This window comes from Hyperoodon ampullatus, assembly GCF_949752795.1.
Source record: "Hyperoodon ampullatus genome assembly, chromosome: X".
Taxonomy (NCBI): Eukaryota; Metazoa; Chordata; class Mammalia; order Artiodactyla; family Ziphiidae; genus Hyperoodon; species Hyperoodon ampullatus.
Window position 1 is genome coordinate 114,295,672 of NC_136913.1, and position 27,302 is coordinate 114,322,973.

The 27,302-nt window shown below is 39.9% G+C and overlaps 1 protein-coding gene across 3 annotated transcripts in view; it reads right to left on the reverse strand.

The window, feature by feature from the left end:
* MBNL3 (muscleblind like splicing regulator 3) overlaps window positions 1–18,330 on the reverse strand; it is a gene marked incomplete at both ends in the record, with an annotated part of 62,567 nt that extends 44,237 nt beyond the window's left edge. For all 3 annotated transcript variants that reach the window (XM_079727224.1, XM_079727225.1, XM_079727223.1), the window contains one exon: window positions 18,154–18,330. In XM_079727224.1, the coding sequence (XP_079583350.1) occupies window positions 18,154–18,330 (177 nt within the window). The remainder of the gene's footprint in view (window positions 1–18,153) is intronic.
* Between the last annotated feature and the right edge of the window lie 8,972 nt (window positions 18,331–27,302).

Genomic DNA, 27,302 nt, shown 5'->3' on the forward strand with positions numbered 1-27,302 from the left:
ATTTCATACCTTCACTATGAAGCTTTCTAAGCTTCAACAGCAGCTTTCTAAGAGGTCCCCCTGTGGCCAGTCTCTTTTGCTCTATCCATTCATCTTGCATAGGCTGATGATGCCATTTCTCTACTCAAAATTGTTCAGATTCCTCAGAGCTACAAAATCAAGTTCAAGCTCCTCACTTCCTTTTAAGGCTACTCCTCTACCAACACAAGCTCTATGCTTCAGCCAGGCTGACTTAACACTCAACTCCCCAAATCCACACTACAGTTTTTTCCCCTCTGTCTTTGCTTAGGTTATCCTTTCTGCCTGGAATGTCTTCCTGTCTCTCCTTCCAAGAATATCTCACACGGTACTTCTCCCATGACTACTTCTTTAACCACCACAGCTGGATGTAATCCCAGCCCTCCCTCCCCCCTTGGACTCTTTTAGTGGTTCGTTTGTACCTGGCTTATGGCACATAACACAAGCAGCTTCATACTAAAAGGTCAGGCAGGGACCCTATCTTCCATAACTTTGTATTCTGTGCAGTACTCAGCCCTGTGCCTAACGAGTAATAGTTTTCAATAAATGTTTGTTGAATGAATCATTTCTTTGGGGAATTGAATGTATATAGACAGAACTCTTAATGGATTTAACAGGACTTTCAGCATTAAATGACCCCTGACATTTATAAAATCCTTGTAGTAAACCACAAGCAATAGTCCTGCAAATTGAGTACTGCTGCTTGCTCTTGTATGAAGAGAAACAGAGGTAGGTAGGATTCTCATGACTTCCTCAAGGCCACACAAGGAGCCTTGGTTAGAGCTGTTATTACAAGTCAGCATTTTCTACGTTTATGCCACTTGCTGATACCATGCTTCACATCAAGCATTTCCATGGTTACATCTGTTGTTCACCCAAGAAAGAGGCATTTATCAAGACTACCTCTAAGGCCTCTATGAAAAATAAGACAATATTCCAAAATATATACAATGGAATATTATTCAGCCATGAGAAAGAAGGAAATCCTGCCTTTTCTGGCAATATGCATGTACCTTGAAGGCCAGACACAGAAAGACAAATACTGTACAATTTCACTGATATGAGGAATGTAAAAAAGCTAAACTCATAGAAACACAGTAGAATGGAGGTTACCAGGGACTGGGGGTGGGGAAAATGGGGAGATGTGGTCAAAGGGTACAAACTTCCAGTTATAAGGTGAATATGTTATGGTAATCTAAGATACAGCATTGTGACTATAGTGAACAAAACTGTATTATATACTTGACAGTTGCTTAAGACAGTAAGTCTTAAATTGTTCTTACCACAAAAAGAGTAATTATGTGAGGTGATAGAGGTGTTAACTAACCTTATTGTGGTAATCATTTCCCAATATATACTTGTATCAAATCATCACGCTGTACACCTTAAACGTACACAATGTTATATGTCAATTAAATCTCACTAAAGCTGGAAAAAATCCTTCCTCTAGTGGGGTACTAGCAGAATAAAAATGGACAATTAAAAATTTTTTTTCAGTTACTTGGAAGTAAGTTAAGATTGAATTTGTTTCTATATAGAATGCTTTCCCAGCTAATAGAAAAAGCAAAATAACCAGGAAATGGCAAAAAAAAAACCACCTCTAGAGATTATGTTTTATAAAAGTTGGAAAAGATTTAAGTTCATTGAATAAAGTGTGTGATAAATATAAACATTAACAACAGAAAAACAACTTCTGGGATAGGTATTTAGCAAATGTTTTAAAACCACACAGAGTTCTTAAACATATTCAACGTTCTCAAACGGATACTTCAGGGTTACTATTTTTTCATAAATAGGATGAACAATTTTTAGGCAATATGACAATGTGATCTTAAAACAATGTCATCTTAAAAATATAGTCTCCAAAATGTATTTGGAATGGAGTAAGAGATGATTGATACTATCATGCTGCCTACTCAATGTACCTAGACACATATAAAAGATGGGTTAAGAGTTTAAAGTCACAGAGAAAAAGGTTTTCTGTTTGCATTTCTGCATCCTAGAGACAGAATTTAGAACCTTAGTACTACCTAGTTAGCTGGCAGATCATGGCTGACACATAGGACATCTCTTACTTAGTTCAGGAAATTTGCCATATTTAACACAGTTATATCACTGTGACTATGTTTTCAAGCTGTTGGATGGTTTTCAGTGTGGAAACTGCCTTCACTGTCTACCCACAAGAACATGTGTAGGAACAAAAGGCTAATCTCTTTTCTACAAATTCCCAGTGGGTAAATAAAAATCTGAGTTTCAAAAGCAACAAAAAATATGTCCATTTACAATAGAAAAATAAGTCCAATTGAAAGCATACATTGACATGCCTATGACCAAGCAACAGCCGCAAAAACCGATGGATCGTATTGTCACATCTACTTCAGTAAGTAACAGAGTTTGACATGACACTAAGCCATATTATACAAGCTCATCAGGAATAATACTGGAAAAATAATTTACTCCAACTCTAGACAACATGGTTAAGTCCAAATAGTGGAGATGATTTACAAAACAAAAGGTCGTAGACCAAATGGAATCGTTTACTGACTTTTAAGAAAACAGTATCAAGAAAGACAGGAAGAAGCATGAGTTAAACTTCTCATTACGTCTAGCAGTAAAACTTGACCCTGTGGTGAGAACTGAAGGCACAGAAAAAAAAAACACTGAAAACCTAAGCAGGGTTGCAAATCTGGATTAGACAGCAACAGCAACAAAACCCATAAATTTGGGACTTCCCTGGTGGCGCAGTGGTTCAGAGTCCGCCTGCCGATGCAGGGGACGCGGGTTCGTGCCCCGGTCCGGGAAGATCCCACATGCCGCGGAGCGGCTGGGCCCGTGAGCCATGGCCGCTGAGCCTGCGCGTCCGGAGCCTGTGCTCCGCAATGGGAGAGGCCACAACAGTGAGAGGCCCGCGTACCACACACACAAAAAAAACCCCCATAAATTTAAGAAACCAAAGACTGATTACACAGTGGAGGAAATACAGAAAAAAAAATGAAGATTGTTTAGAGATAATGAGGAAACAACAGATGGCTAAAATTCCTCTGGAATATATACCCCTGTAGGTCAACAATCAAGCGGCCGGCTGAGATAGAGGAAAACAAGGCAAACTTGGGGACTTTACAATCAGAAACCTAATCTGTAAGGGCAAAAACAGCAGTGAGTAAATGATGTTCTATGAATAAAGTCATGTTCCTAGAAGAACTAATTGCTATTTCCAGATGCACAGAAGTACCTTGTATCCACATTTCACAAAAACGTGAAGAATAAAACAATATTTATAATGACTTCATACAGCTATGTGACATGAGAGAAGTGTTATATGATCAAGTAAGATCAGACATCTATTTCCCTAACATGTAAAGAGCTTCTTCCACACAAAAGAGTTGACATATAGTAGACAGTTCTCAAACTTCAGATATTTAGACCTCTCGTACTAAATGGGGTTCCTGTGACAAAGGGTCCATCTTAATGGTACCAAACTGTGGTTGAAGAATACATCCCTGGCCATATCACAAGTCCTTTCTTACCAGGTAGTCAATTGCAGCCTTGTCTGCAAGGGGGAGAGAGAAATGATCTTGAGCTATGCTTCCATAAAACAACATTTTAAATTCATTGGATTAGATTCCAAATTCTTTTACAAAACTGTATTTGACCTATAACAAGGCTGAGCTGCTACTGCAATATTTTCAGTTAATCTGTGACAGGTACCTCCCTAGCTGGCCAGGACTTTGTACTAATGAGTATATCTATAACAGCATCAGACATCAAAGAGTTTCATGCAGTGAAGATATACATGATCCACAGCCCGTTACAATCCCCGATTCTGGCTAGCTAACTCAGCAATGCAGGGTTTGGAGAAAAGGATGGACGAGGGAGTAGAGACAGCTCAGTGTTCTGACTCTTGGTGATTAAACAAAGCTTAGTATCACTAAGTTAGATAATGTGGTCTAAAAATAAAAACACCCTGCCTCTCTTCCTCCTTTTCAAAATTAATAGCCCAAATGACTATCAGAGAACTAAATATGAAACCTTAATTAAAGTCTTCATCTAAACACAATGTCATGAAACAATAAATGAGGGAGAGATTAGGAAAGGGAAAGTTGACTTTTCCCCCCTTTTGAAGTAACAGAAAGTGAAGGAGAAACACGAAAGGTTGAAAACAGGGCATCCCAATGTCACGTGGGACAGTCTGACGTGATAAGCACTGGATACTTTTGGTTTAGTAAAACAATAGCCCAGTGCTTGCTTCGACAGCACATATTCTAAAATTGGAAAGATACAGAGAAGACTAGCATGGCTCCCGCACACGGATGACACGAAAATTCATGACGCATTCCATATTTTTGAGCAGTATGTTTCTTCTCTTAGAATTAAACGAATGCTGCAAAGATCAAAAACAAAACACAATAAGCGGAAATGATGTTTTCTCCATCTCCTTCTTCACCACAGGAAAAAAGACTGAAATGATTGGAAGAACACTGGAGTTCTCAGGATCTTTTGATAACTGCTTATGTGACGTTGGACAAGGGACTCTCCCTCACTGGATCTCCAGTTTCCTATCTGTAAATGGTGACAATCTGAAATGAATGTTCTACATTTAAAATTTTTGATTTGCTAGGTTTGTGAAGCGCAGTTATGGGTATGAGTGCTTTCTTAACTATTTAAATTAACCAACCCATCTAGTTAGTTGAGGTTAGTCCCAAGACCAGCCACTCCATGGATTTCAGAGTTTTCTCATTACCACACCCAAAGTTTAAAAGAGAGAAGAAAGAAAAATTAAAAGAAACATTAGGACTTCCCTGGTGGCACAGTGGTTAAGAATCCGCCTACCAATGCAGGGGACACAGGTTCAAGCCCTGGTCCGGGAAGATCCCATATGCTGTGAAGCAAATAAGCCCATGCGCCACAACTACTTAGCTTGCGCTCTAGAGCCCGCGAGCCACAACTACTGAAGCCCGTGCTCCGCAACAAGAGAAGCCACGGCAATGAGAAGCCCGTGCTCCGCAACAAGAGAAGCCACGGCAATGAGAAGCCCACGCACCGCAACCAAGAGTAGCCCCCGCTCGCCGCAACTAGGGAAAGTCCGCGCACAGCAACAAAGACCCAATGCAGCTAAAAATTAAATTAATTAATTAATAAATTAATAAATTTAAAAGATTTTAAAAAAGAAACAATAATACTCCACTGTATTTCTGAGCATCAAAAGACAGGAGATGCATGTGCAAGACTAAGAAAGTTCTTTTTAAAGCATTTAACTTTGAAATGATTTTAGACTTACAGAGAAATTACAAAAATAGTACAGAACGCCCCTGGAGACCCTTAACTCAGATTCCTGTAATGTCAATAACTTACATACCATACATAGCACAGTTATCAAAACCAGGAAATTATCTTTACTACAATACCATTAAATAAACTAGAGACCTTATTTGAGTTTCACCAATTTTTCCCCTAATGTCCTCTCTCTGCTCCAGTATCCAATCCAGGATCCCATATTGCATTTACTTGTCATGTTTATTTAGTCTCCTCCAATCTGTGACAGTTTCTCAGTCTTTCCTCATCTCTAGGTCCATTTTCTCCTCCCTTCCTTTCTTGATTGACAGTTAGTAGAGAAGTGTGTTACTCATCACTTCTAAGATGGACACTTCCACATTTTGACAGCTTGGATATTGGGATGACCCTTACCATCAATGGTATGTTGAGGATATGTTGAATAAATGAAGAAGATATTTATCGATTTTCACAAGAGGAAAACTGATCACTTTACAGCAGAGAAACCCAGCAGACACCATCTTTATCAGGTGATTAAGGTTAACATGAGAGAGGAGATACATCAACATCAAGTACCCTCGAATATGACGCACATCATTTCTATGGTTTTCTTGCCAAAAATGCATGACCTCAGTCAAATCACGAGAATGCATTTGACAAACCCGAATTGAGAGGCATTCTACAAGATAACTGACCAGTACTCATCCAAAGTGTCAGGGTCATGAAAGACAAGGAAAGGCTGAGGAACTGTCACAGATTGGAGGAGACTAAATAAACATGACAAGTAAATGCAATGTGGGGTCCTGGAGCAGAGAAAGGACATTAGAGGGAAAATTGGTGAAATTCAAATAAGGTCTCTAGTTTACTTAATAGTATTGAACTAGAGTTATTTCCTGGTTTTGATAACTGTGCTATGTATGGTATGTAAGTTGTTGACATTACAGGAAGCTGGGTGAAGGGTATGCAGGAACTCCTTGTACTGTTTTTGCAACTTTTCTGTAAGCCTAAAATTATTTCAAAATAAAAAGTTTAACAAGTGAGGCTGAGCTATCAATATGTATTTCATTGGGTACTGACTGTAATTCCATTTTTCTTTCAAAAGAGATTTTTGAAATGTCCAAAATAGCATTGACTTTTACCGGTCAAAGATACATCCTTTTTAAGGTCAATAATAGAAGATAGAGATCCTTAAGTAAAATGTTATTTTCCTTGAGTCTCAGGATGACAGGTGCTGTCTATGTATCTTTACAATACAGGCAGACCCCTCTGATCAAGCTCATAAATGATTCTAAATCTTGCATAATTCAGCAACCCTTGGGATTATGTTGCTAGGAGTCTTCTGCTCCCAGTAAGTTTTCCCTTAGCAAACAGGGTTGAGGTAAATATTCACTCAGAAATAATCAAATTTTAAACTGGGGAAAACTGCTGTGACTAGGGATACTAGTACAGAATATACTGGTAACTCAGGACAAATTGACCTACAAGGACAGATTCACATCCATATGTCTATAAAACCAGTTTCACTTGCCAAAATATTATTATGCTTGCAATCATATGTGATGTTTGGAGACATAGTATGGGGCTGTTTTGTGTTTTTTCCTCACCCAGTTCTCATCTTTTAGGAATGTATATGGGTTGACATGGCTGTCCTCTGACTATGCCTGCTGCTAAGGCCCTTGCCAGGAGATTTTTGTTACAAAACTACCCAAGGTGGTGAGTGCAGTGGGCAGATGTGATGGGTGTTGATCTTTCATAATTAAATAATGACAGCATTTATATCCTTCCTAGATAACAAGTGGCAGGTATCACAGTGCTTCAAGTATGGAGGAGAAGGTTTAAGACACATGAAATTGCTGAAGCAGAATACATGAAGATAATATTGGCTATGAAAACAATCACAGATTCTAGGTTGGTATTTTCAGTAATGATCTTTTGTTAAAGTCAAGGGACAGTCGCTAAAAATACCAACCTAGATCAATTGCAAACTGTAATATCAAGAAATTGGCACAGAATGAGTTAAGCAATACTTTGGAGAGAAATTCTGAAATAAATTGTGCCAAGCCAACTAGGCAATTGAGTCAAAAAACAGCTGCATATCAACATGATGCGAGACTCTTTTACGTAGCTGGAAATTAATCTATGGGCTGTGCTATCTAGATCTCTATCTGAAGATGGTGCAAACTTCATCACTGAACACTCAACATTCATGGAGTGATGGGCACAGCACTTCAGCACAATGCAAAATTAGCCATCAAGCTTGCCCTCCTTATTTTCATAACATTCCCTCATTATGAGGTGAGTATAGGATATTGTTAACTATTGTGACTATTATGAAGGCAAAGAACCATCACCATCTGGTAGAGTACCTAGCGCTAATGGAATCCTTATAAAAACAACAAAAACAAAAGCAGCTGCCCAAAACTCATCAAGTGATTGCTTCAGTTATTTAACCACTCATGGAAGAAGAAACAGTGCACAGATACATTTCAAAAGTGTTTCAATCACAGAAACTCAAAGTGGGTAGCAAATACTGCAGTAACCATCGAGGTATATTATTTTGTTATTTGTGTATTATAGATATGATAGTAGTACAACCCACGTAGGTCAACTATTGTCAATTTGGTATAGTTTTCATGCTTATCATGGATAAGGAATAAAATAAGAGAACTACAAAGCTTTTATGCAGACGTGGAACTGTGATGCATGTGCTATCTAAATGACTAACTAATTGTTTGAAAGGCACTGTATGTTGAAATACTAAGATTTTCATTAAAATTTGAGAAAATAAGGATTATGTAAATCATCTTTATCTTGTGCGACTGGTCATCAAGATTTTAACATATCAAAAATTATTTTAAAAACACTGGATGTACTGAGTAGACAGTGTATTTAAATAATTAAGTGGCTTATTACTATTCATTAGCCATTATCTATGTAGTCTCTGAATTAAACATTTTCCAAGCTTTAAAGTGGTAGTGCAGTATGCATTTTGTTAACAATCATGCTCCATATTACTTTTCTTCAAAATGTTTCCATTATGGCATTCTTTTGCCTTTAAATGGGAGAACTGATCTGAAGTATATCAATGATTAGTAATATCACACATCTCTTTCCACGAGACACCTGAAAAGATAGAATTTACAAAGCCTGCAAGGAACTCTATATCTAAGAGTAAGCCATAAAAACAGTGATACTTAGCTTGAAGAACTAACATCACACTCATGGCAACTGGATGTGGGCATGTCCATTTGAAACATGAATGTGTAGTTTTAGATAATAAAATAGAAATAGAACTGTTTTGAAGAACTAAAATAAGCATCTTAGTCAATAGTAAGAAGATAAACTTTTCATTTAATTCACTTTGGTTTTTTTTGGCCACACTATGCAGCTTGCAGGACCTTCCCCGACCAGGGACTGAAACCGGGGCCATGCAGTCAAAGCGCCGAGTCCTAACCACTGGACCGCCAGGGAAGTCCTTAATTCACTTTTATAGTGATACATGGCTTTTCATTTATGTTATCTCATTGGAATCTCCACAATAATCATAGAAGTTAGGTAGAGAAGAATTACCCATGCATTAGAGATGAAGCAACTCAAGCTCTGTCAGATTAAGTAGCTAAAGTCAAAAACAGTAGTGGGGCTGGGACTCCTGAAACAAGATTTGTAAAGTGACTAGTGCAGTGCTGGACCCTCTATATGAACTGGCTAAAAGACATCTCCTTTTTTCCCCCCTGAACTAGTCCAGTGCTCTTTTCCATTTAAGGCACTGCACAGTCCTTGATTTAAATAATACACAGAAGAGTTAAATAATACATAAAATAATTGTAGATGAAACATGAATGAAAATGAAATGAAGAAAACAGAATAAGCCCTTTAGTCATAATATCTGCTACAAAAAAGAGCAATTCAGACATTTTCAATGTTAGGAATTGCCATTATCTTTATAACTAGTTCCCATTCTTGAACTGGAATGGTCTGCAGCAAAAACTAGCAACCACGAAATAAGCAAAAGTAACTACTTAAGTAGGATATCATGATAAAATGTTTTCTGAATAAATGATCACATGAAGGAATACATCTCTGTTAGCCAATGCAGCCATAAATAAAAATGTTAATGAGGTAAAATTGGTCATGATGAGGATAAAACAATATCAAGAAATTGAAACGGTTATTAAGCTTAATTCATTTTAACATATTTTGAAAAAAAATCTAAAATGAATCATAGGAAATCTTACTAATTAAACCAGGAATCTATTACCATTTTTTACTCCTATGCTTTAATTTGTACGTTTACGCTTAATTTAAGGATAACCATGGATAAAACATGAAAATCAGTGCATTTTTCGTTCTGCAATCATATATGTTCTATTCTACATAATATCTCACCTGTCCTCATATTTTATTTATATTCATGTACATGATATTCAGGTTTGATGACATTGGCAATAGAACTTTCCTTATAAAATGTGCTCACAAATATGAAATGGTCAATCAGTTGCTCAGGAAGAAAATTACGTGAACCTAGTTTTGTAGCAATATGTTTAAGTTAAAGGTTCAAAATATACTTTAACTGAGAAAATTCAAAATGCCATCATTTTCCTCCTGGATGGTGAGATTTTCACCTTATACTTTCTCTGTCTGACTTTATTTATCCTCTGATTGGTCTCTGCCAAGTGTATTTTGATAACGTAGATAATAAGCTATATTTCAGTAAAGGACTCCTCTAAGTTGAGGACTATGACCACTGTATTAAAATCTAAATAATATACACAGATGTAAAGTACAGCAAGGCTACAATTTCTCACTCCTACAAAAATTCTTGAATTCTTTTTTCTTTAAGTCTATCTATCTCGGTCAGTGAGCTTTGATTGGTGAGCTTCAGTCTGGCTTAGTTCTACAAAGTCTACATTCTGTCTTAAAAAACAAACTGATATTGTAGGGGAAGGCAGGAAGATGGCGGAAGAGTAAGACGCGGAGATCACCTTCCTCCCCACAGATACATCAGAAATTCATCTACACGTGGAACAACTCCTACAGAACACCTACTGAACGCTGACAGAAGACCTCAGACCCCCCAAAAGGCAAGAAACTCCCCACATACCTGGGTAGGGCAAAAGAAAAAAGAATAAACAGAGACAAAAGGATAGGGACGGGACCTGCACCAGCGGGAGGGAGCCGTGAAGGAGGAAAGGTTTCCACACACTAGAAGCCCCTTCGCGGGCAGAGACTGCAGGTGGCGGAGGGGGAAAGCCTCGGAGTAGCGGAGGAGAGCACAGCAGCAGGGGTGTGGAGGGCAAAGCGGAGAGATTCCCGCACAGAGGATCGGTGCCCTCAGGCACACACCAGCCCGAGAGGCTTGTCTGCTCGGCCACCGGGGCGGGCGGGGCTGGGAGCTAAGGCTCAGGCTTCGGTCGGAGCGCAGGGAGAGGACTGGGGTTGGCAGCGTGAAGACAGCCTGAAGGGTCTAGTGCGCCACGGCTGACCCGGAGGGAGTCCGGGGAAAAACTCTGGAGCTGCCGAAGAGGCAAGAGACTTTTTCTTCCCTTTTGTTTCCTGGTGCGCGAGGAGAGGGCATTAAGAGCGCTGCTTAAAGAAGCTCCAGAGACGGGCGCGAGCAACGGCTAAAGGCGCGGACCCCGGAGACGGGCGTGGGACGCTGGGGCTGCTGCTGCCGCCACCACAAGGCCTGTGTGCGAGTGCAGGTCACTGTCCACGCCCCCCCTTCCGTGGAGCCTGTGCAGCCCGCCACTGCCGGGGTCCCGGGACCCAGGGATGGCTTCCCCGGGAAAGAGCACGGAGCGCCTCGGTCTGGTGCAACGTCACGCCGGCCTCTGCCGCCGCAGGCCCGCCCCGCACTGCGTGCCCCTCCCTCCCCTCGGCTTGAGTGAGCCAGAGCCCACGAATCAGCGGCTCCTTTAAACCAGTCCTGTCTGAGCAAAGAACGGACGCCCTCTGGCGGCCTACGCGCAGAGGCGGGGCCCGGTCCAAGGCTGACACCCGGGAGCTGTGAGAGCAGAGAAGAGACAGGGAAATCTCTCTGTGTAGCCTCGGAGGCAGTGGATTAAAGCTCCACGGTCCGCTTGATGTGCCCTGCGTCTGTGGAGAGCATGAATGGACAGCAAATCATCCCAAATTGAGGAGATGGACTTTGAGGACAAGATTTAAGATTTTTTCCCTTTTCCTCTTTTTACAAAGAATTATCCCAAATTAAGGAGGTGGACATTGAGAGCAAGATTTTCGATTTTTTCCCCCTGTTCTCTTTTTGTGAATGTGTATGTGTATCCTTCTGTGTGAGATTTTCTCTGTATAGCTTTGCTTCCATCATAGGTCCCAGGGTTCTGTTGGTCTGTTTTTTTTTTTCAATAATTACTTTTTTATTTTTAATAATGCTACTATATTTTATACTTTATTCTATTTTACTTTATCTTCTATTTTTCCTACCTTCCCTTCCTCCCTCCCTCCGCCCCTTTCTCTTTCTTTCTTTCCTTCCTCCCTCCCTCCCTTCTTCCTTTCACTTTCTTTTTCTTTCCTTCCTCCCTCCCTTTCTTTCTTTCTTTCCGTCCTTCCTCCCTCCCGTCTTTCTTTCTTTCTTTCTTCTTTCTTTCCTTCCTCCCTCCCTTTCTTCCTTTCACTTTCTTTTTCTTTCCTTCCTCTCTCCCTCCCTCCTTTCCTTCTTTCTTTACGTCCTTCCTCCCGCCCTCCCTCCTGTCTTTCTTTCCTTCCACCCTCCCTCCCTTCTTCCTTTCACTCTTTCTTTTTCTTTCCTTCCTCCCTCCCTCCCTCCCTCCCGTCTTTCTTTCTTTCTTTCCTTCCTCGCTCCCTCCCTCCCTCCCGTCTTTCTTTCTTTCTTTCCTTCCTCGCTCCCTCCCTTCTTCCTTTCACTCTTTCTTTTTCTTTCCTTCCTCCCTCCCTCCCTCCTGCCTGCCTTTCTTTCTTTCTTTCCTTCCTCCCGCCCTTCTTCCATTCACTGTTTCTTTTTCTTTCCTTCCTCCCTCCCTCCCTACTTTCTTACTTACTTCCTTCCTTTCTTTCCTTCTTCCTTTCTTTCTCTCTCTCTTTCTTTCTTCTACTAATTCTTTCTTTCAACTTCTTCTCCCTTTTATTCTGAGCTGGGTAGATGAAAGACTGTTGGAGCTGCAGCCAGGAGTCAGTGCTGTGCCTCTGAAGTGGGAGAGCCAACTTCAGGACACGGATCCACAAGAGACCTCCCAGCTCCACATAATATCAAGCGGCAAAAATCTCCCAGAGATTTCCATCTCAACACCAGCACCCAGCTTCACTCAACGACCAGCAAGCTACAGTGCTGGTCACCCTATGCCAAGCAACTAGCAAGACAGGAACACAACCCCACCCATTAGCAGAGAGGCTGCCTAAAAACATAATAAGGCCACAGGCACCCCAAAACACACCACCACACATGGATTTGTCCACCAGAAAGACAAGATCGAGCCTCAACCACCAGAACACAGGCACTAGTCCCCCCCACCAGGAAGCCTACACAAACTACTGAAACAACCTTAGCCACTGGGGACAGACACCAAAAACAATGGGAACTACGAATCTGCAGCCTGCAAAAAGGAGACCCCAAACACAGTAACATAAGCAAAATGAGAAGACAGAAACACACACAGCAGGTGAAGGAGCAAGATAAAAACCTACCAAACCTAACAAATGAAGAGGTAATAGGCAGTCTACCTGAAAAAGAATTCAGAATAATGATAGTAAAGATGATCCAAGATTCTATTTCCAAGATCCAAAATCTTGGAAATAGAATAGACAAAATGCAAGAAACAGTTAACAAGGACCTAGAAGAACTAAATATGAATCAAGCATCGATTAAAAACACAATAAATGAAATGAAAAATACTCTAGATGGGATCAATAGCAGAATAACTGAGGCAGAAGAACGGATAAGTGAGGTGGAAGATAAAACAGTGGAAATAACTGATGCAGAGCAAAATAAAGAAAAAAGAATGAAAAGAACAGAGGACAGTCTCAGAGACCTCTGGGACAACATTAAACACACCAACATTCGAATTATAGGGGTTCCAGAAGAAGAAGAGAAAAAGAAAGGGACTGAGAAAATATTTGAAGAGATTATAGTTGAAAACTTCCCTAATATGGGAAAGGAAATAGTTAATCAAGTCCTGGAGGCACAGAGAGTCCCATACAGAATAAATCCAAGGAGAAATATGCCAAGACACATATTAATCAAACTATCAAAAATTAAACACAAAGAAATCATATTAAAAGCAGCAAGGGAAAAACAACAAATAACACACAAGGGAATCCCCATCAGGTTAACAGCTGATCTCTCAGCAGAAACTCTACAAGCCAGAAGGGAGTGGCAGGACATAATTAAAGTGATGAAGGAGAGAAACCTGCAACCAAGATTACTCTAACCAGCAAGGATCTCATTCAGATTTGATGGAGAAATTAAAACGTTTACAGACAAGCAAAAGCTGAGAGAGTTCAGCACCACCAAACCAGCTATACAACAAATGCTAAAGGAACTTCTCTAGGCAAGAAACACAACAGAAGGAAAAGACCTACAATAATGAACCCAAAACAATTAAGGAAATGGGAATAAGAACATACATATCAATAATTACCTTAAATGTGAATGGACTAAATGCTCCCACCAAAAGACACAGATTGGCTGAATGGATACAAAAACAAGACCCATATATATGCTGTCTACAAGAGACCCACTTCAGACCTAGAGACACATACAGATTGAAAGTAAGGGGATGGAAAAAGATATTCCATGCAAATGGAAATCAAAAGAAAGCTGGAGTAGCAATTCTTATATAAGACAAAATAGACTTTAAAATAAAGACTATTAGAAGAGAAAAAGAAGGACACTACATAATGATAAAGGGATCGATCCAAGAAGAGGATATAACAATTGTAAATATTTATGCACCCAACATAGGAGCACCTCAATACATAAGGCAAATACAAACAGCCATAAAAGGGGAAATCGACAGTAACACACTCATAGTAGGGGACTTTAACACCCCACTTTCACCAATGGACAGATCATCCAAAATGAAAATAAATAAGGAAACACAAGCTTTAAATGATACATTAAACAAGATGGACTTAATTGATATTTATAGGACATTCCATCCAAAAACAACAGAATACACATTTTTCTCAAGTGCTCATGGAACATTCTCCAGGATAGATCATATCTTGGGTCACAAATCAAGCCTCGGTAAATTTAAGAAAATTGAAATTGTATCAAGTATCTTTTCCGACCACAATGCTATGAGACTAGACATCAATTACAGGAAAAGATCTGTAAAAACTACAAACACATGGAGGCTAAACAATACACTACTCAATAACGAAGTGATCACTGAAGAAATCAAAGAGGAAATAAAAAAATACCTAGAAACAAATGACAATGGAGACACGACGACCCAAAACCTATGGGACGCAGCAAAAGCAGTTCTAAGGGGGAAGTTTATAGCAACACAGTCCCACCTTAAGAAACAGGAAACATCTCGAGTAAACAACCTGACCCTGCACCTAAAGCAATTAGAGATAGAAGAACAAAAAAACCCCAAAGTTAGCAGAAGGAAAGAAATCATAAAGATCAGATCAGAAATAAATGAAAAAGAGATGAAGGAAATGATAGCAAAGATCAATAAAACTAAAAGCTGGTTCTTTGAGAAGATAAACAAAATTGATAAAGCATTAGCCAGACTCATCAAGAAAAAAAGGGAGAAGACTCAAATCAATAGAATTAGAAATGAAAAAGGAGAAGTAACAACTGACACTGCAGGAATACAAAAGATCATGAGAGATTACTACAAGAAACTCTACGCCAATAAAATGGACAACCTGGAAGAAATGGACAAATTCTTAGAAAATCACAACCTTCCGAGACTGAATCAGGAAGAAATAGAAAATATGAATAGACCAATCACAAGCACTGAAATTGAAACTGTGATTAAAAATCTTCCAACAAACAAAAGCCCAGGACCAGATGGCTTCACAGGCGAATTCTATCAAACATTTAGAGAAGAGCTAACACCTATCCTTCTCAAACTCTTCCAAAATATAGCAGAGGGAGGAGCACTCCCAAACTCATTCTACGAGGCCACCATCACCTTGATACCAAAACCAGGCAAGGATGTCACAAAGAAAGAAAACTACAGGCCAATATCACTGATGAACATAGATGCAAAACTCCTCAACAAAATACTAGCAAACAGAATCCAACAGCACATTAAGAGGATCATACACCATGATCAAGTGGGGTTTATTCCAGGAATGCAAGGATTCTTCAATATACGCAAATCAATCAATGTGATACACCATATTAACAAATTGGAGAAAACCCAAACCCATATGATCATCTCAATAGATGCAGAGAAAGCTGTCGACAAAATTCAACACCCATTTATGATAAAAACCCTGCAGAAAGTAGGCATAGAGGGCACTCTCCTCAACATAATAAAGGCCATATATGACAAACCCACAGCCAACATCGTCCTCAATGGTGAAAAACTGAAAGCATTTCCACTAAGATCAGGAACAAGACAAGGCTGCCCACTCTCACCACTCTTATTCAACATTGTTTTGGAAGTTTTCGCCACAGCAATCAGAGAAGAAAAGGAAATAAAAGGAATCCAAATTGGAAAAGAAGAAGTAAATCTGTCACTGTTTGCAGATGACATGATACTATACATAGAGAATCCTAAAGATGCTAGCAGAAAACTACTAGAGCTAATCAATGAATTTGGTAAAGTAGCAGGATACAAAATTAATGCACAGAAATCTCTGGCATTCCTGTACACTAATGATGAAAAATCTGAAACTGAAATCAAGAAAACACTCCCATTTACCATTGGAACAAAAAGAATAAAATATCTAGGAATAAACCTACCTAAGGAGACAAAAGAGCTGTATGCAGAAAATTATAAGACACTGATGAAAGAAATTAAAGATGATACAAACAGATGGAGAGATATACCATGCTCCTGGATTGGAAGAATCAGTATTGTGAAAATGACTCTACTACCCAAAGCAATCTACAGATTCAATGCAATCCCTATCAAACTACCACTGGCATTCTTCACAGAACTAGAACAAAGAATTTCAAAATTTGTTTGGAAAAACAAAACACCCCAAACAGCCAAAGCAATCTTGAGAACGAAACATGGAGCTGGAGGAATCAGGCTCCCTGACTCCAGACTATACTACAAAGCTACAGTAATCAAGACAGTGTGGTACTGGCACAAAAAACAGAAAAATAGATCAATGGAACAGGATAGAAAGCCCAGAGATAAACCCACGCACATATGGTCAACTTATCTTTGATAAAGGAGGCAGGAATGTACAGTGGAGAAAGGACAGCCTCTTCAATAAGTGGTGCTGGGAAAACTGGACAGGGACATGTAAAAGTATGAGATTAGATCATTCCCTAACACCATACACAAAAATAAGCTCAAAATGGATTAAAGACCTAAATGTAAGGCCAGAAACTATCAAACTCTTAGAGGAAAACATAGGCAGAACACTCTATGACATAAATCACAGCAAGATCCTTTTGGACCCACCTCCTAGAGAAATGGAAATAAAAACAAAGATAAACAAATGGGACCTAATGAAACTTCAAAGCTTTTGCACAGCAAAGGAAACCATAAAAAAGACCAAAAGAGAACCCTCAGAATGGGAGAAAATATTTGCAAATGAAGCAACTCCAAAATGTATAAGCAGCTCATGCAGCTCATGCAGCTCAATAGCAAAAAAACAAACAACCCAATCCAAAAATGGGCAGAAGACTTAAATAGGCATTTCTCCAAAGAAGATATACAGACTGCCAACAAACACATGAAAGAATGCTCAACATCATTAATCATTAGAGAAATGCAAATCAAAACTACAATGAGGTATCATCTCACACCAGTCAGAATGGCCATCGTCAAGAAATCTAGAAACAATAAATGCTGGAGAGGGTGTGGAGAAAAGGGAACACTCTTGCACTGCTGGTGGGAATGTGAATTGGCACAGCCACTATGGAGAACAGTATGGAGGTTCCTTAAAAAACTAAAAATAGAACTACCATATGACCCAGCAATCCCACTACTAGGCATATACCCTGAGAAAACCATAATTCAAAAAGAGACATGTACCAAAATGTTCATAGCAGCTCTATTCACAATAGCCCGGAGATGGAAACAACCTAAGTGTCCATCATCGGATGAATGGATAAAGAAGATGTGGCACATATATACAATGGAATATTATTCAGCCATAAAAAGAAACGAAAGTGAGCTATTTGTAATGAGGTGGATAGACCTAGAGTCTGTCATACAGAGTGAAGTAAGTCAGAAAGAGAAAGACAAATACCGTATGCTAACACATATATATGGAACTTAAGAAAAAAATGTCATGAAGAACCTAGGGGTAAAACAGGAATAAAGACACAGAACTACTTGAGAATGGACTTGAGGATATGGGGAGGGGGAAGGGTAAGCTGTGTCATAGTGAAAGAGAGGCATGGACATATATACACTACCAAGCGTAAGGTAGATAGATAGTGGGAAGCAGCCGCACAGCACAGGGAGATTGGCTCGGTGCTTTGTGACCGCCTGGAGGGGTGGGATGGGGAGGGTGGGAGGGAGGGAGACGCAGGAGGGAAGGGATGTGGGAACAGATGTATATGTATGACTGATTCACTTTGTTATAAAGCAGAAACTAATAAAAATTAAAAAAATAAAAAAAACCCAAACTTACTGCTTTCATTCTATTATTAACTTGATTAATTTCAAGGCACAACATATTTCAAAAAAAACCAGAAATCAACAAGTTTCAATTAAAAATGATGTGCATTTAGATGAGACTCACCTTTAAAGAATCAAAACAAGCCATCACACGACCATTTTCCACATGGCAAACTCTTGGTGGATGGGCAAACTTGCAATCTGCATCAGCTCGAGAGCAGGTTCCTCTCTGAAATTCTCTACAGACTTCCAAAGTCAGCCACTTGGTATCACGAACCAGGGCAATAGTGACAGTCGTCATATTGAAAGCAAAGTTAAAATCAAGTGCACCCTCTCTAGAACACTATTACTGCTGTTGTTGAAAGGTTAAAAATAAATTCAAGCTAAATGTGAAGAGACAACTGGTTGCTTTGGTGAAATGTTTCTTTGTTAGCACTTAAGTTTTCATTTAAGTCAAATTTGGTCTAGTCAAACAAAAAGCCCACTATAAAATAAAAATCGTATCAGAGTAACTAAAAATCAAACCAGAGACCAACTCCTAAGAGGGCAGCAGTCAAGGTTAAGATATTGAGTGCTTTATTTTTTTCCTCTGCTGAAGTTACTTCAAATAACTGGCAGAGTTTCAAAAGGATTCTGTGCTCTCCAGTTGATATTTTCAATTATTATTGCAAAAAGCATATGCTGCTGGCTGCCTGTCAATGTGTGGAATGGTCTCAGGTTAAGGGGAGAAAAGTTTTTTTACCTATCTCTTGGCTTTAAAGATTAAGATTGGTAGGATGATACAACTGCAATTTTTTTGCTTTTTTTTTTTTGCTGCAGTATCGGGAGAAGGAAAAATGACTATGAAAATTGAGAATCAAAGAAAAAAAGAATGAACGAGTTGCTGAGAATGAACTACAAGCACACCAGCGTTTTTTTGTGGGGGCAGGGTGGGGAGAGGTGGCAGTGATGGTGGTAGGGCGAGGGGTTTATAAAGAGGCAGCTCCAAAGTGGAATCCAATCAGCAGAGTTTTCAGAAAAGGCACTTTCCAGAAACCTGCAAAAAATAAAATAAAATAAAATTAGCTAATATAACACATTGCTTCCGTTTTAAACTCTAGATTTGGAAAAGCAGTAACATATCCTCTTTAAAACAGGAAGCATCTAGATACTGACAGTGCAACATAGGAGACAGTCAGCCATTGTCAATAAAAAGGGCATTTCCCAGTGTAGAACTGTACATAGTAAAAGGAAGCAACCACTTCGATTTACTGTTGAAATACAAGACTGGACAACAACCCAATTAAAAAGAAAAAAGAGATTATTTCATTTTGTTCTGTTTGGGGGCAGAAATTCATTCAGGGGTCCACTGCACAGAAAAAGACAGAGCCTGACATGTCATCCCTTTATGTACTCATGATCCACCTGTGTGTCTTCAGGTTTTAGAGGCTAACAAAGACCTGCCATTAAACTGGCTTTACTATGATCTGATCGAAGTCTTGATGATCTGCTCTCAAAATCCAGAAAACAGGAATCGCTAGGAAAATTTAAGATGCTCCAAGAGGTAACTGTGTATTTGAAATGTAATTGTTGATGATCACATAAAACAGTCATGACATAACTAGCTGGAGACCCACTGCAAATGAGGGAGGGGAGAGACTGTGAAATGTAAAATGTGCTTCAGATCAAGAAAGAAATCCTTTGAGGAGAGGGGGAAGATGGCGGAAGAGTAAGACACGGAGATCACCTTCCTCCCCACAGATACACCAGAAATACATCTACATGTGGAACAGCTCCTACAGAACACCTACTGAACGCTGACAGAAGACCTCAGGCCACCCAAAAGGCAAGAAACTCCCCACGCACCTGGGTAGGGCAAAAGAAAAAACAGAGACAACAGAATAGGAACGGGACCTGCACCAGCGGGAGGGAGCTGTGAAGGAGGAAAGGTTTCCACACACTAGGAAGCCCCTTCACTGGCGGAGACTGCAGGGGGCAGAGGGGGGCAGCTTCGGAGCCACAGAGGAGAGCGCAGCAACAGGGGTGCGGAGGGCAAAGCGGAGAGATTCCCGCACAGAGGATCGGTGCCGACCGGCACTCATCAGCCCGAGAGGCTTGTCTGCTCACCCACCGGGGTGGGCGGGGGCTGAGAGCTGAGGCTCGGGCTTCGTTCGGATCCCAGGGAGAGGGCTGGGGTTGGCGGCGTGAACACAGCCTGAAGGGGCTAGTGCACCACGGCTAGCTGGGAGGGAGTCCGGGGAAAAGTCTGGACCTGCCGAAGAGGCAAGAGACTTTTTCTTCCCTCTTTGTTTCCTGGTGCGCGAGGAGAGAGGATTCAGAGCGCTGCTTAAAGGAGCTCCAGAGATGGCCGCGAGCGGCGGCTAACAGCGCGGACCCCAGAGACGGGCATAAGATGCTAAGGCCGCTGCGGCCGCCACCAAGAAGCCTGTGTGCGAGCACAGGTCACTATCCACACCTCCCTTCCGGGGAGCCTGTGCAGCCTGCCACTGCCAGGGTCCCGGGATCCAGGGACAACTTCCCTGGGAGAACGCACGACGCACCTCAGCCTGGTGCAACATCATGCTGCCCTCTGCCACCGCAGGCTCGCTCCACATCGTGACCCTCCCTCCTCCTGGCCTGAGTGAGCCAGAGTCCCCGAATCAGCGGCTCCTTTAACCCCGTCCTGTCTGAGCGAAGAACAGACGCCCTCCGGAGACCTACACGCAGAGACAGGGCCAAATCCAAAGCTGAGCCCCGGGAGCTGTGCGAACAAATAAGAGAAAGTGAAATCTCTACCAGCAGCCTCAGGAGCAGCGGATTAAAGCTCCACAATCAACTTGATGTACCTTGCATCTGTGGAATGCATGAATAGACAAAGAATCATCCAAAATTGAGGAGGTGGACTTTGAGAGCAAGATTTATTATTTTTTCCCCTTTTCCTCTTTTTCTAAGTGTGTATGTGTATGCTTATGTGTGAGATTTTGTCTGTATAGCTTTGCTTGCATAATTTGTCCTAGGGTTCTATCTGTCCGTTTTTTTTCTTAATAATTATTTTTTATTTTAATAACTTTATCTTACTTTTATTTTGTTTATTTTTTTTGCGCATCATTGTTCATAGCAGCTTTATTTATTTATTTTTTAATTAGTTTCTGCTTTATAACAAAGTGAATCAGTCATACATATACATCTCTTCCCACATCCCTTCCCTCTTGCGTCTCCCTCCCTCCCACCCTCCCTATCCCACCCCTCCAGGCAGTCACAAAGCACCGAGCTGATCTCCCTGTGCAATGGGGCTGCTTCCCAGTATCTATCTACCTTACGTTTGGTACTGTATATGTCCATGCCTCTCTTTCACTTTGTCACAGCTTACCCTTCCCCCTCCCCATATGCTCAAGTCCATTCTCAAGTAGGTCTGTGTCTTTATTCCTGTTTTATGCCTAGGTTCTTCATGACATTTTTTTTCTTAAATTCCATATATATGTGTTAGAATACGGTATTTGTCTTTCTCTTTCTGACTTACTTCACTCTGTATGACAGACTCTAGGTCTATCCACCTCATTACAAATAGCTCAGTTTCATTTCTTTTTATGGCTGAGTAATATTTAATTGTATATATGTGCCACATCTTCTTTATCCATTCATCCGATGATGGACACTTAGGTTGTTTCTATCTCTGGGCTATTGTGAATAGAGCTGCTATAAACATTTTGGTACATGTCTCTTTTTGAATTATGGTTTTCTCAGGGTATATGCCTAGTAGTGGGATTGCTGGGTCATATGGTAGTTCTATTTTTAGTTTTTTAAGGAACCTCCATACTGTTCTCCATAGTGGCTGTGCCAATTCACATTCCCACCAGCAGTGCAAGAGTGTTCCCTTTTCTCCACACCCTCTCCAGCATTTATTGTTTCTAGATTTCTTGATGATGGCCATTCTGACTGGTGTGAGATGATACCTCATTGTAGTTTTGATTTGCATTTCTCTAATGATTAATGATGTTGAGCATTCTTTCATGTGTTTGTTGGCAGTCTGTATATCTTCTTTGGAGAAATGCCTATTTAAGTCTTCTGCCCATTTTTGGATTGGGTTGTTTGTTTTTTTGCTATTGAGCTGCATGAGCTGCTTATACATTTTGGAGTTGCTTCATTTGCAAATATTTTCTCCCATTCTGAGGGTTCTCTTTTGGTCTTGTTTATGGTTTCCTTTGCTGTGCAAAAGCTTTGAAGTTTCATTAGGTCCCATTTGTTTATCTTTGTTTTTATTTCCATTTCTCTGGAAGGTGGGTCCAAAAGGATCTTGCTGTGATTTATGTCATAGAGTGTTCTGCCTATGTTTTCCTCTAAGAGTTTGATAGTTTCTGGCCTTACATTTAGGTCTTTAATCCATTTTGAGCTTATTTTTGTGTATGGTGTTAGGGAATGATCTAATCTCATACTTTTACATGTCCCTGTCCAGTTTTCCCAGCACCACTTATTGAAGAGGCTGTCCTTTCTCCACTGTACATTCCTGCCTCCTTTATCAAAGATAAGTTGACCATATGTGCGTGGGTTTATCTCTGGGCTTTCTATCCTGTTCCATTGATCTATTTTTCTGTTTTTTGTGCCAGTACCACACTGTCTTGATTACTGTAGCTTTGTAGTATAGTCTGGAGTCAGGGAGCCTGATTCCTCCAGCTCCATGTTTCGTTCTCAAGATTGCTTTGGCTGTTTGGGGTGTTTTGTTTTTCCAAACAAATTTTGAAATTTTTTGTTCTAGTTCTGTGAAGAATTCCAGTGGTAGTTTGATAGGGATTGCATTGAATCTGTAGATTGCTTTGGGTAGTAGAGTCATTTTCACAATATTGATTCTTCCAATCCAGGAGCATGGTATATCTCTCCATCTGTTTGTATCATCTTTAATTTCTTTCATCAGTGTCTTATAATTTTCTGCATACAGGTCTTTTGTCTCCTTAGGTAGGTTTCTTCCGAGATATTTTATTCTTTTTGTTCCATTGGTAAATGGGAGTATTTTCTTGATTTCACTTTCAGATTTTTCATCATTAGTGTACAGGAATGCCAGAGATTTCTGTGCATTAATTTTGTATCCTGCTACTTTACCAAATTCATTGATTAGCTCTAGTAGTTTTCTGCTAGCATCTTTAGGATTCTCTATGTATAGTATCATGTCTTCTGGAAACAGTGACAGCTTTACTTCTTCTTTTCCAATTTGGATTCCTTTTATTTCCTTTTCTTCTCTGATTGCTGTGGCTAAAACTTCCAAAACTATGTTGAATAAGAGTGGTGAGAGTGGGCAGCCTTGTCTTGTTCCTGATCTTAGTGGAAATGCTTTCAGTTTTTCACCATTGAGGACGAAGTTGGCTGTGGGTTTGTCATATATGGCCTTTATTATGTTGAGGAAAGTTCCCTCTATGCCTACTTTCTGCAGGGTTTTTATCATAAGTGGGTGTTGAATTTTGTCGAAAGCTTTCTCTGCATCTATTGAGATGATCATATGGGTTTGGGTTTTCTCCTTCAATTTGTTAATATGGTGTATCACATTGATTGATTTGCATATATTGAAGAATCCTTGCATTCCTGGAATAAACCCCACTTGATCATGGTGTATGATCCTTTTAGTGTGCTGTTGGATTCTGTTTGCTAGTATTTTGTTGAGGATTTTTGCATCTATGTTCATCAGTGATATTGGCCTGTAGTTTTCTTTCCTTGTGACATCCTTGCCTGGTTTTGGTATCAAGGTGATGGTGGCCTCGTAGAATGAGTTTGGGAGTGCTCCTCCCTCTGCTATATTTTGGAAGAGTTTGAGAAGGATAGGTGTTAGCTCTTCTCTAAATGTTTGATAGAATTCGCTTGTGAACTTTATTTTATTTTATCCCCTTTCTTTCTTCCTTCCTACCTTCCTCTCTTCCTTCTTTCCTCTATTTATTCTTTCTTCCTTCCTTTCTACTTTTTCTCCCTTTTATTCTGAGCTGTGTGGATGAAAGGGTCTTGGTGCTGCAGCCAGGAGTCAGTGCTGTGCCTCTGAGGTGGGAGAGCCAAATTCAGGACACGGGTCCACAAGAGACCTGCCAGCTCCACGTAATATCAAATGGCGAAAACCCCCCAGAGATCTCCATCTGAACACCAACACCCAGCTTCACTCAACGACCAGCAAGCTCCAGTGCTGGACACCCTATGCCAAACAACTAGCAAGACAGGAACACAACGCCACCCATTAGCAGAGAGGCTGCCTAAAATCATAGTAAGTCCACAGACACCCCAAAACACACCACCAGACGTGGACCTGCCCACCAGAAAGACAAAATGCAGCCTCATACACCAGAACACAGGCACTAGTCCCCTCCACCAGGAAGCCTACACAACCCACTGAACCAACTTTAGCCAGTGGGGACAGACACCAAAAACAACGGTAACTACGAACCTGCAGCCCACAAAAAGGAGACCCCAAAGACACTAAGATAAGCAAAATGAGAAGACAGAAAAACACAGCAGATGAGGGATCAAGATAAAAACCCACCAGACCTAACAAATGAAGAGGAAATAGGCAGTCTCCCTGAAAAGGAATGCAGAATAATGACAGTAAAGATATCCAAAATCTTGGAAATAGAATGGAGAAGATACAAGAAACGTTTAACAAGGTCCTAGAAGAACTAAAGATGAAACAAGCAATGATGAACAACACAATAAATGAAATTTAAATTACTCTAGATGTGATCAATAGCAGAATAACTGAGGCAGAAGAACAGATAAGTGACCTGGAAGATAAAATAGTGGAAATAACTCCTGCAGAGCAGAATAAAGAATGAAAAGAACTGAGGACAGTCTCAGAGACTTCTGGGACAACATTAAACGCACCAACATTTGAATTATAGGGGTCCCAGAAGAAGAAGAGAAAAAGAAAGGGATTGAGAAGATATTTGAAGAGATTATAGTTGAAAACTTCCCTAATATGGGAAAGTAAATAGTTAATCAAGTCCAGGAAGCACAGAGAGTCCCGTACAGGATAAATCCAAGGAGAAATACGCCAAGACACATATTAATCAAACTGTCAAAAATTAAATACAAAGAAAACATATTAAAAGCAGCAACGGAAAAACAACAAATAACACACAAGGGAATCCCCATAAGGTTAACAGCTGATCTTTCAGCAGAAACTCTGCAAGGCAGAAAGGACTGGCAGGACATATTTCAAGCGATGAAGGAAAGAAACCTACAACCAAGATTACTCTACCCAGCAATGATCTCATTCAGATTTGATGGAGAAATTAAAACCTTTACAGACAAGCAAAAGCTGAGAGAGTTCAGCACCAACAAACCAGCTTTACAACAAATACTAAAGGAACTTCTCTAGGCAAGAAACACAAGAGAAGGAAAAGACCTATAATAACAAACCCAAAACAACTAAGAAAAGGGGAATAGGAACATACATATCGATAATTAACTCAAATGTAAATGGATTAAATGCTCCCACCAAAAGACACAGACTGGATGAATGGATACAAAAACAAGACCCATATATATGCTGTCTACAAGAGACCCACTTCAGACCTAGAGACACATACAGACTGAAAGTAAGGGGATGGAAAAAGATATTCCATGCAAATGGAATCCAAAAGAAAGCTGGAGTAGCAATTCTCATATCAGACAAAATAGACTTTAAAATAAAGACTATTACAAGAGACTAAGAAGGACACTAAATAATGATCAAGGGATCGATCCAAGAAGAAGATATAACAATTGTAAATATTTATGCACCCAACATAGGAGCACCTCAATACATAAGGCAAATACTAACAGCCATTAAAAAGGGAAATCAACAGTAACACACTCATACTAGGAGACATTAACACCCCACTTTAACCAATGGACAGATCATCCAAAATGAAAATAAATAAGGAAACACAAGCTTTAAAGGATACAGTAAACAAGATAGACTTAACTGATATTTATAGGACATTCCATCCAAATACAACAGAATACATATTTTTCTCAAGTGCTCATGGAAAATTCTCCAGGATAGATCATATCTTGGGTCACAAATCAAGCCTTGGTAAATTTAAGAAAATTGAAATTGTATCAAGTATCTTTTCTGACCACAATGCTATGAGACTAGATATCAATTACAGGAAAAGATCTGTAAAAATACAAACACATGGAGGCTAAACAAGTCACTACTTAATAACAAAGTGACCACTGAGGAAATCAAAAAATACCTAGAAACAAATGACAATGGAGACACGACGACACAACACCTATGGGATGCAGCAAAAGCAGTTCTAAGAGGGAAGTTTATAGCAATGCAATCCTACATTAAGAAACAGGAAACATCTCGAATAAACAACCTAAGCTTGCATTTAAAGCAATTAGAGAAAGAAGGAGGAAAAAAATACCCCAAAGTTAGCAGAAGGAAAGAAATCATAAAGATCAGATCAGAAATAAAAGAAAAAGAAATGAAGGAAACGATAGCAAAGATCAATAAAACTAAAAGCTGCTTCTTTGAGAAGATAAACAAAATTGATAAACCATTAGCTAGTCTCATCAAGAAAAAAAGGGAGAAGACTCAAATCAACAGAATTAGAAATGAAAAAGGAGAAGTAACAACTGACACTGCAGAAATACAAAAGATCATGAGAGATTACTACAAGCAACTCTATGCCAATAAAATGGACAACCTGGAAGAAATGGACAAATTCTTAGAAATGCACAACCTGCCAAGACTGAATCAGGAAGAAACAGAAAGTATGAACATACCAATCACAAGCACTGAAATCGAAACTGTGATTAAAAATCTTCCAACAAACAAAACCCCAGGACCAGATGGCTTCACAGGCGAATTCTATCAAACATTTAGAGAGGAGCTTACACCTATCCTTCTCAAACTCTTCCAAAATATAGCAGAGGGAGGAACACTCCCAAACTCATCCTACGAGGCCACCATCACCCTAATACCAAAACCAGACAAGGATGTCACAAAGAAAGAAAACTACAGGCCAATATCACTGATGAACACAGATGCAAAAGCTCTCAACAAAATACTAGCAAACAGAATCCAACAGCACACCAAAAGGATCATACACCATGATCAACTGGGGTTTATTCCAGGAATGCAAGGATTCTTCAGTATACGCAAATCAATCAACGTGATACACCATATTAACAAATTGAAGGAGAAAAACCATATGATCATCTCAATAGATGCAGAGAAAGCTTTCGACAAAATTCAACACCCATTTATGATAAAAACCCTGCAGAAAGTAGGCATAGAGGGAACTTTCCTCAACATAATAAAGGCCATATATG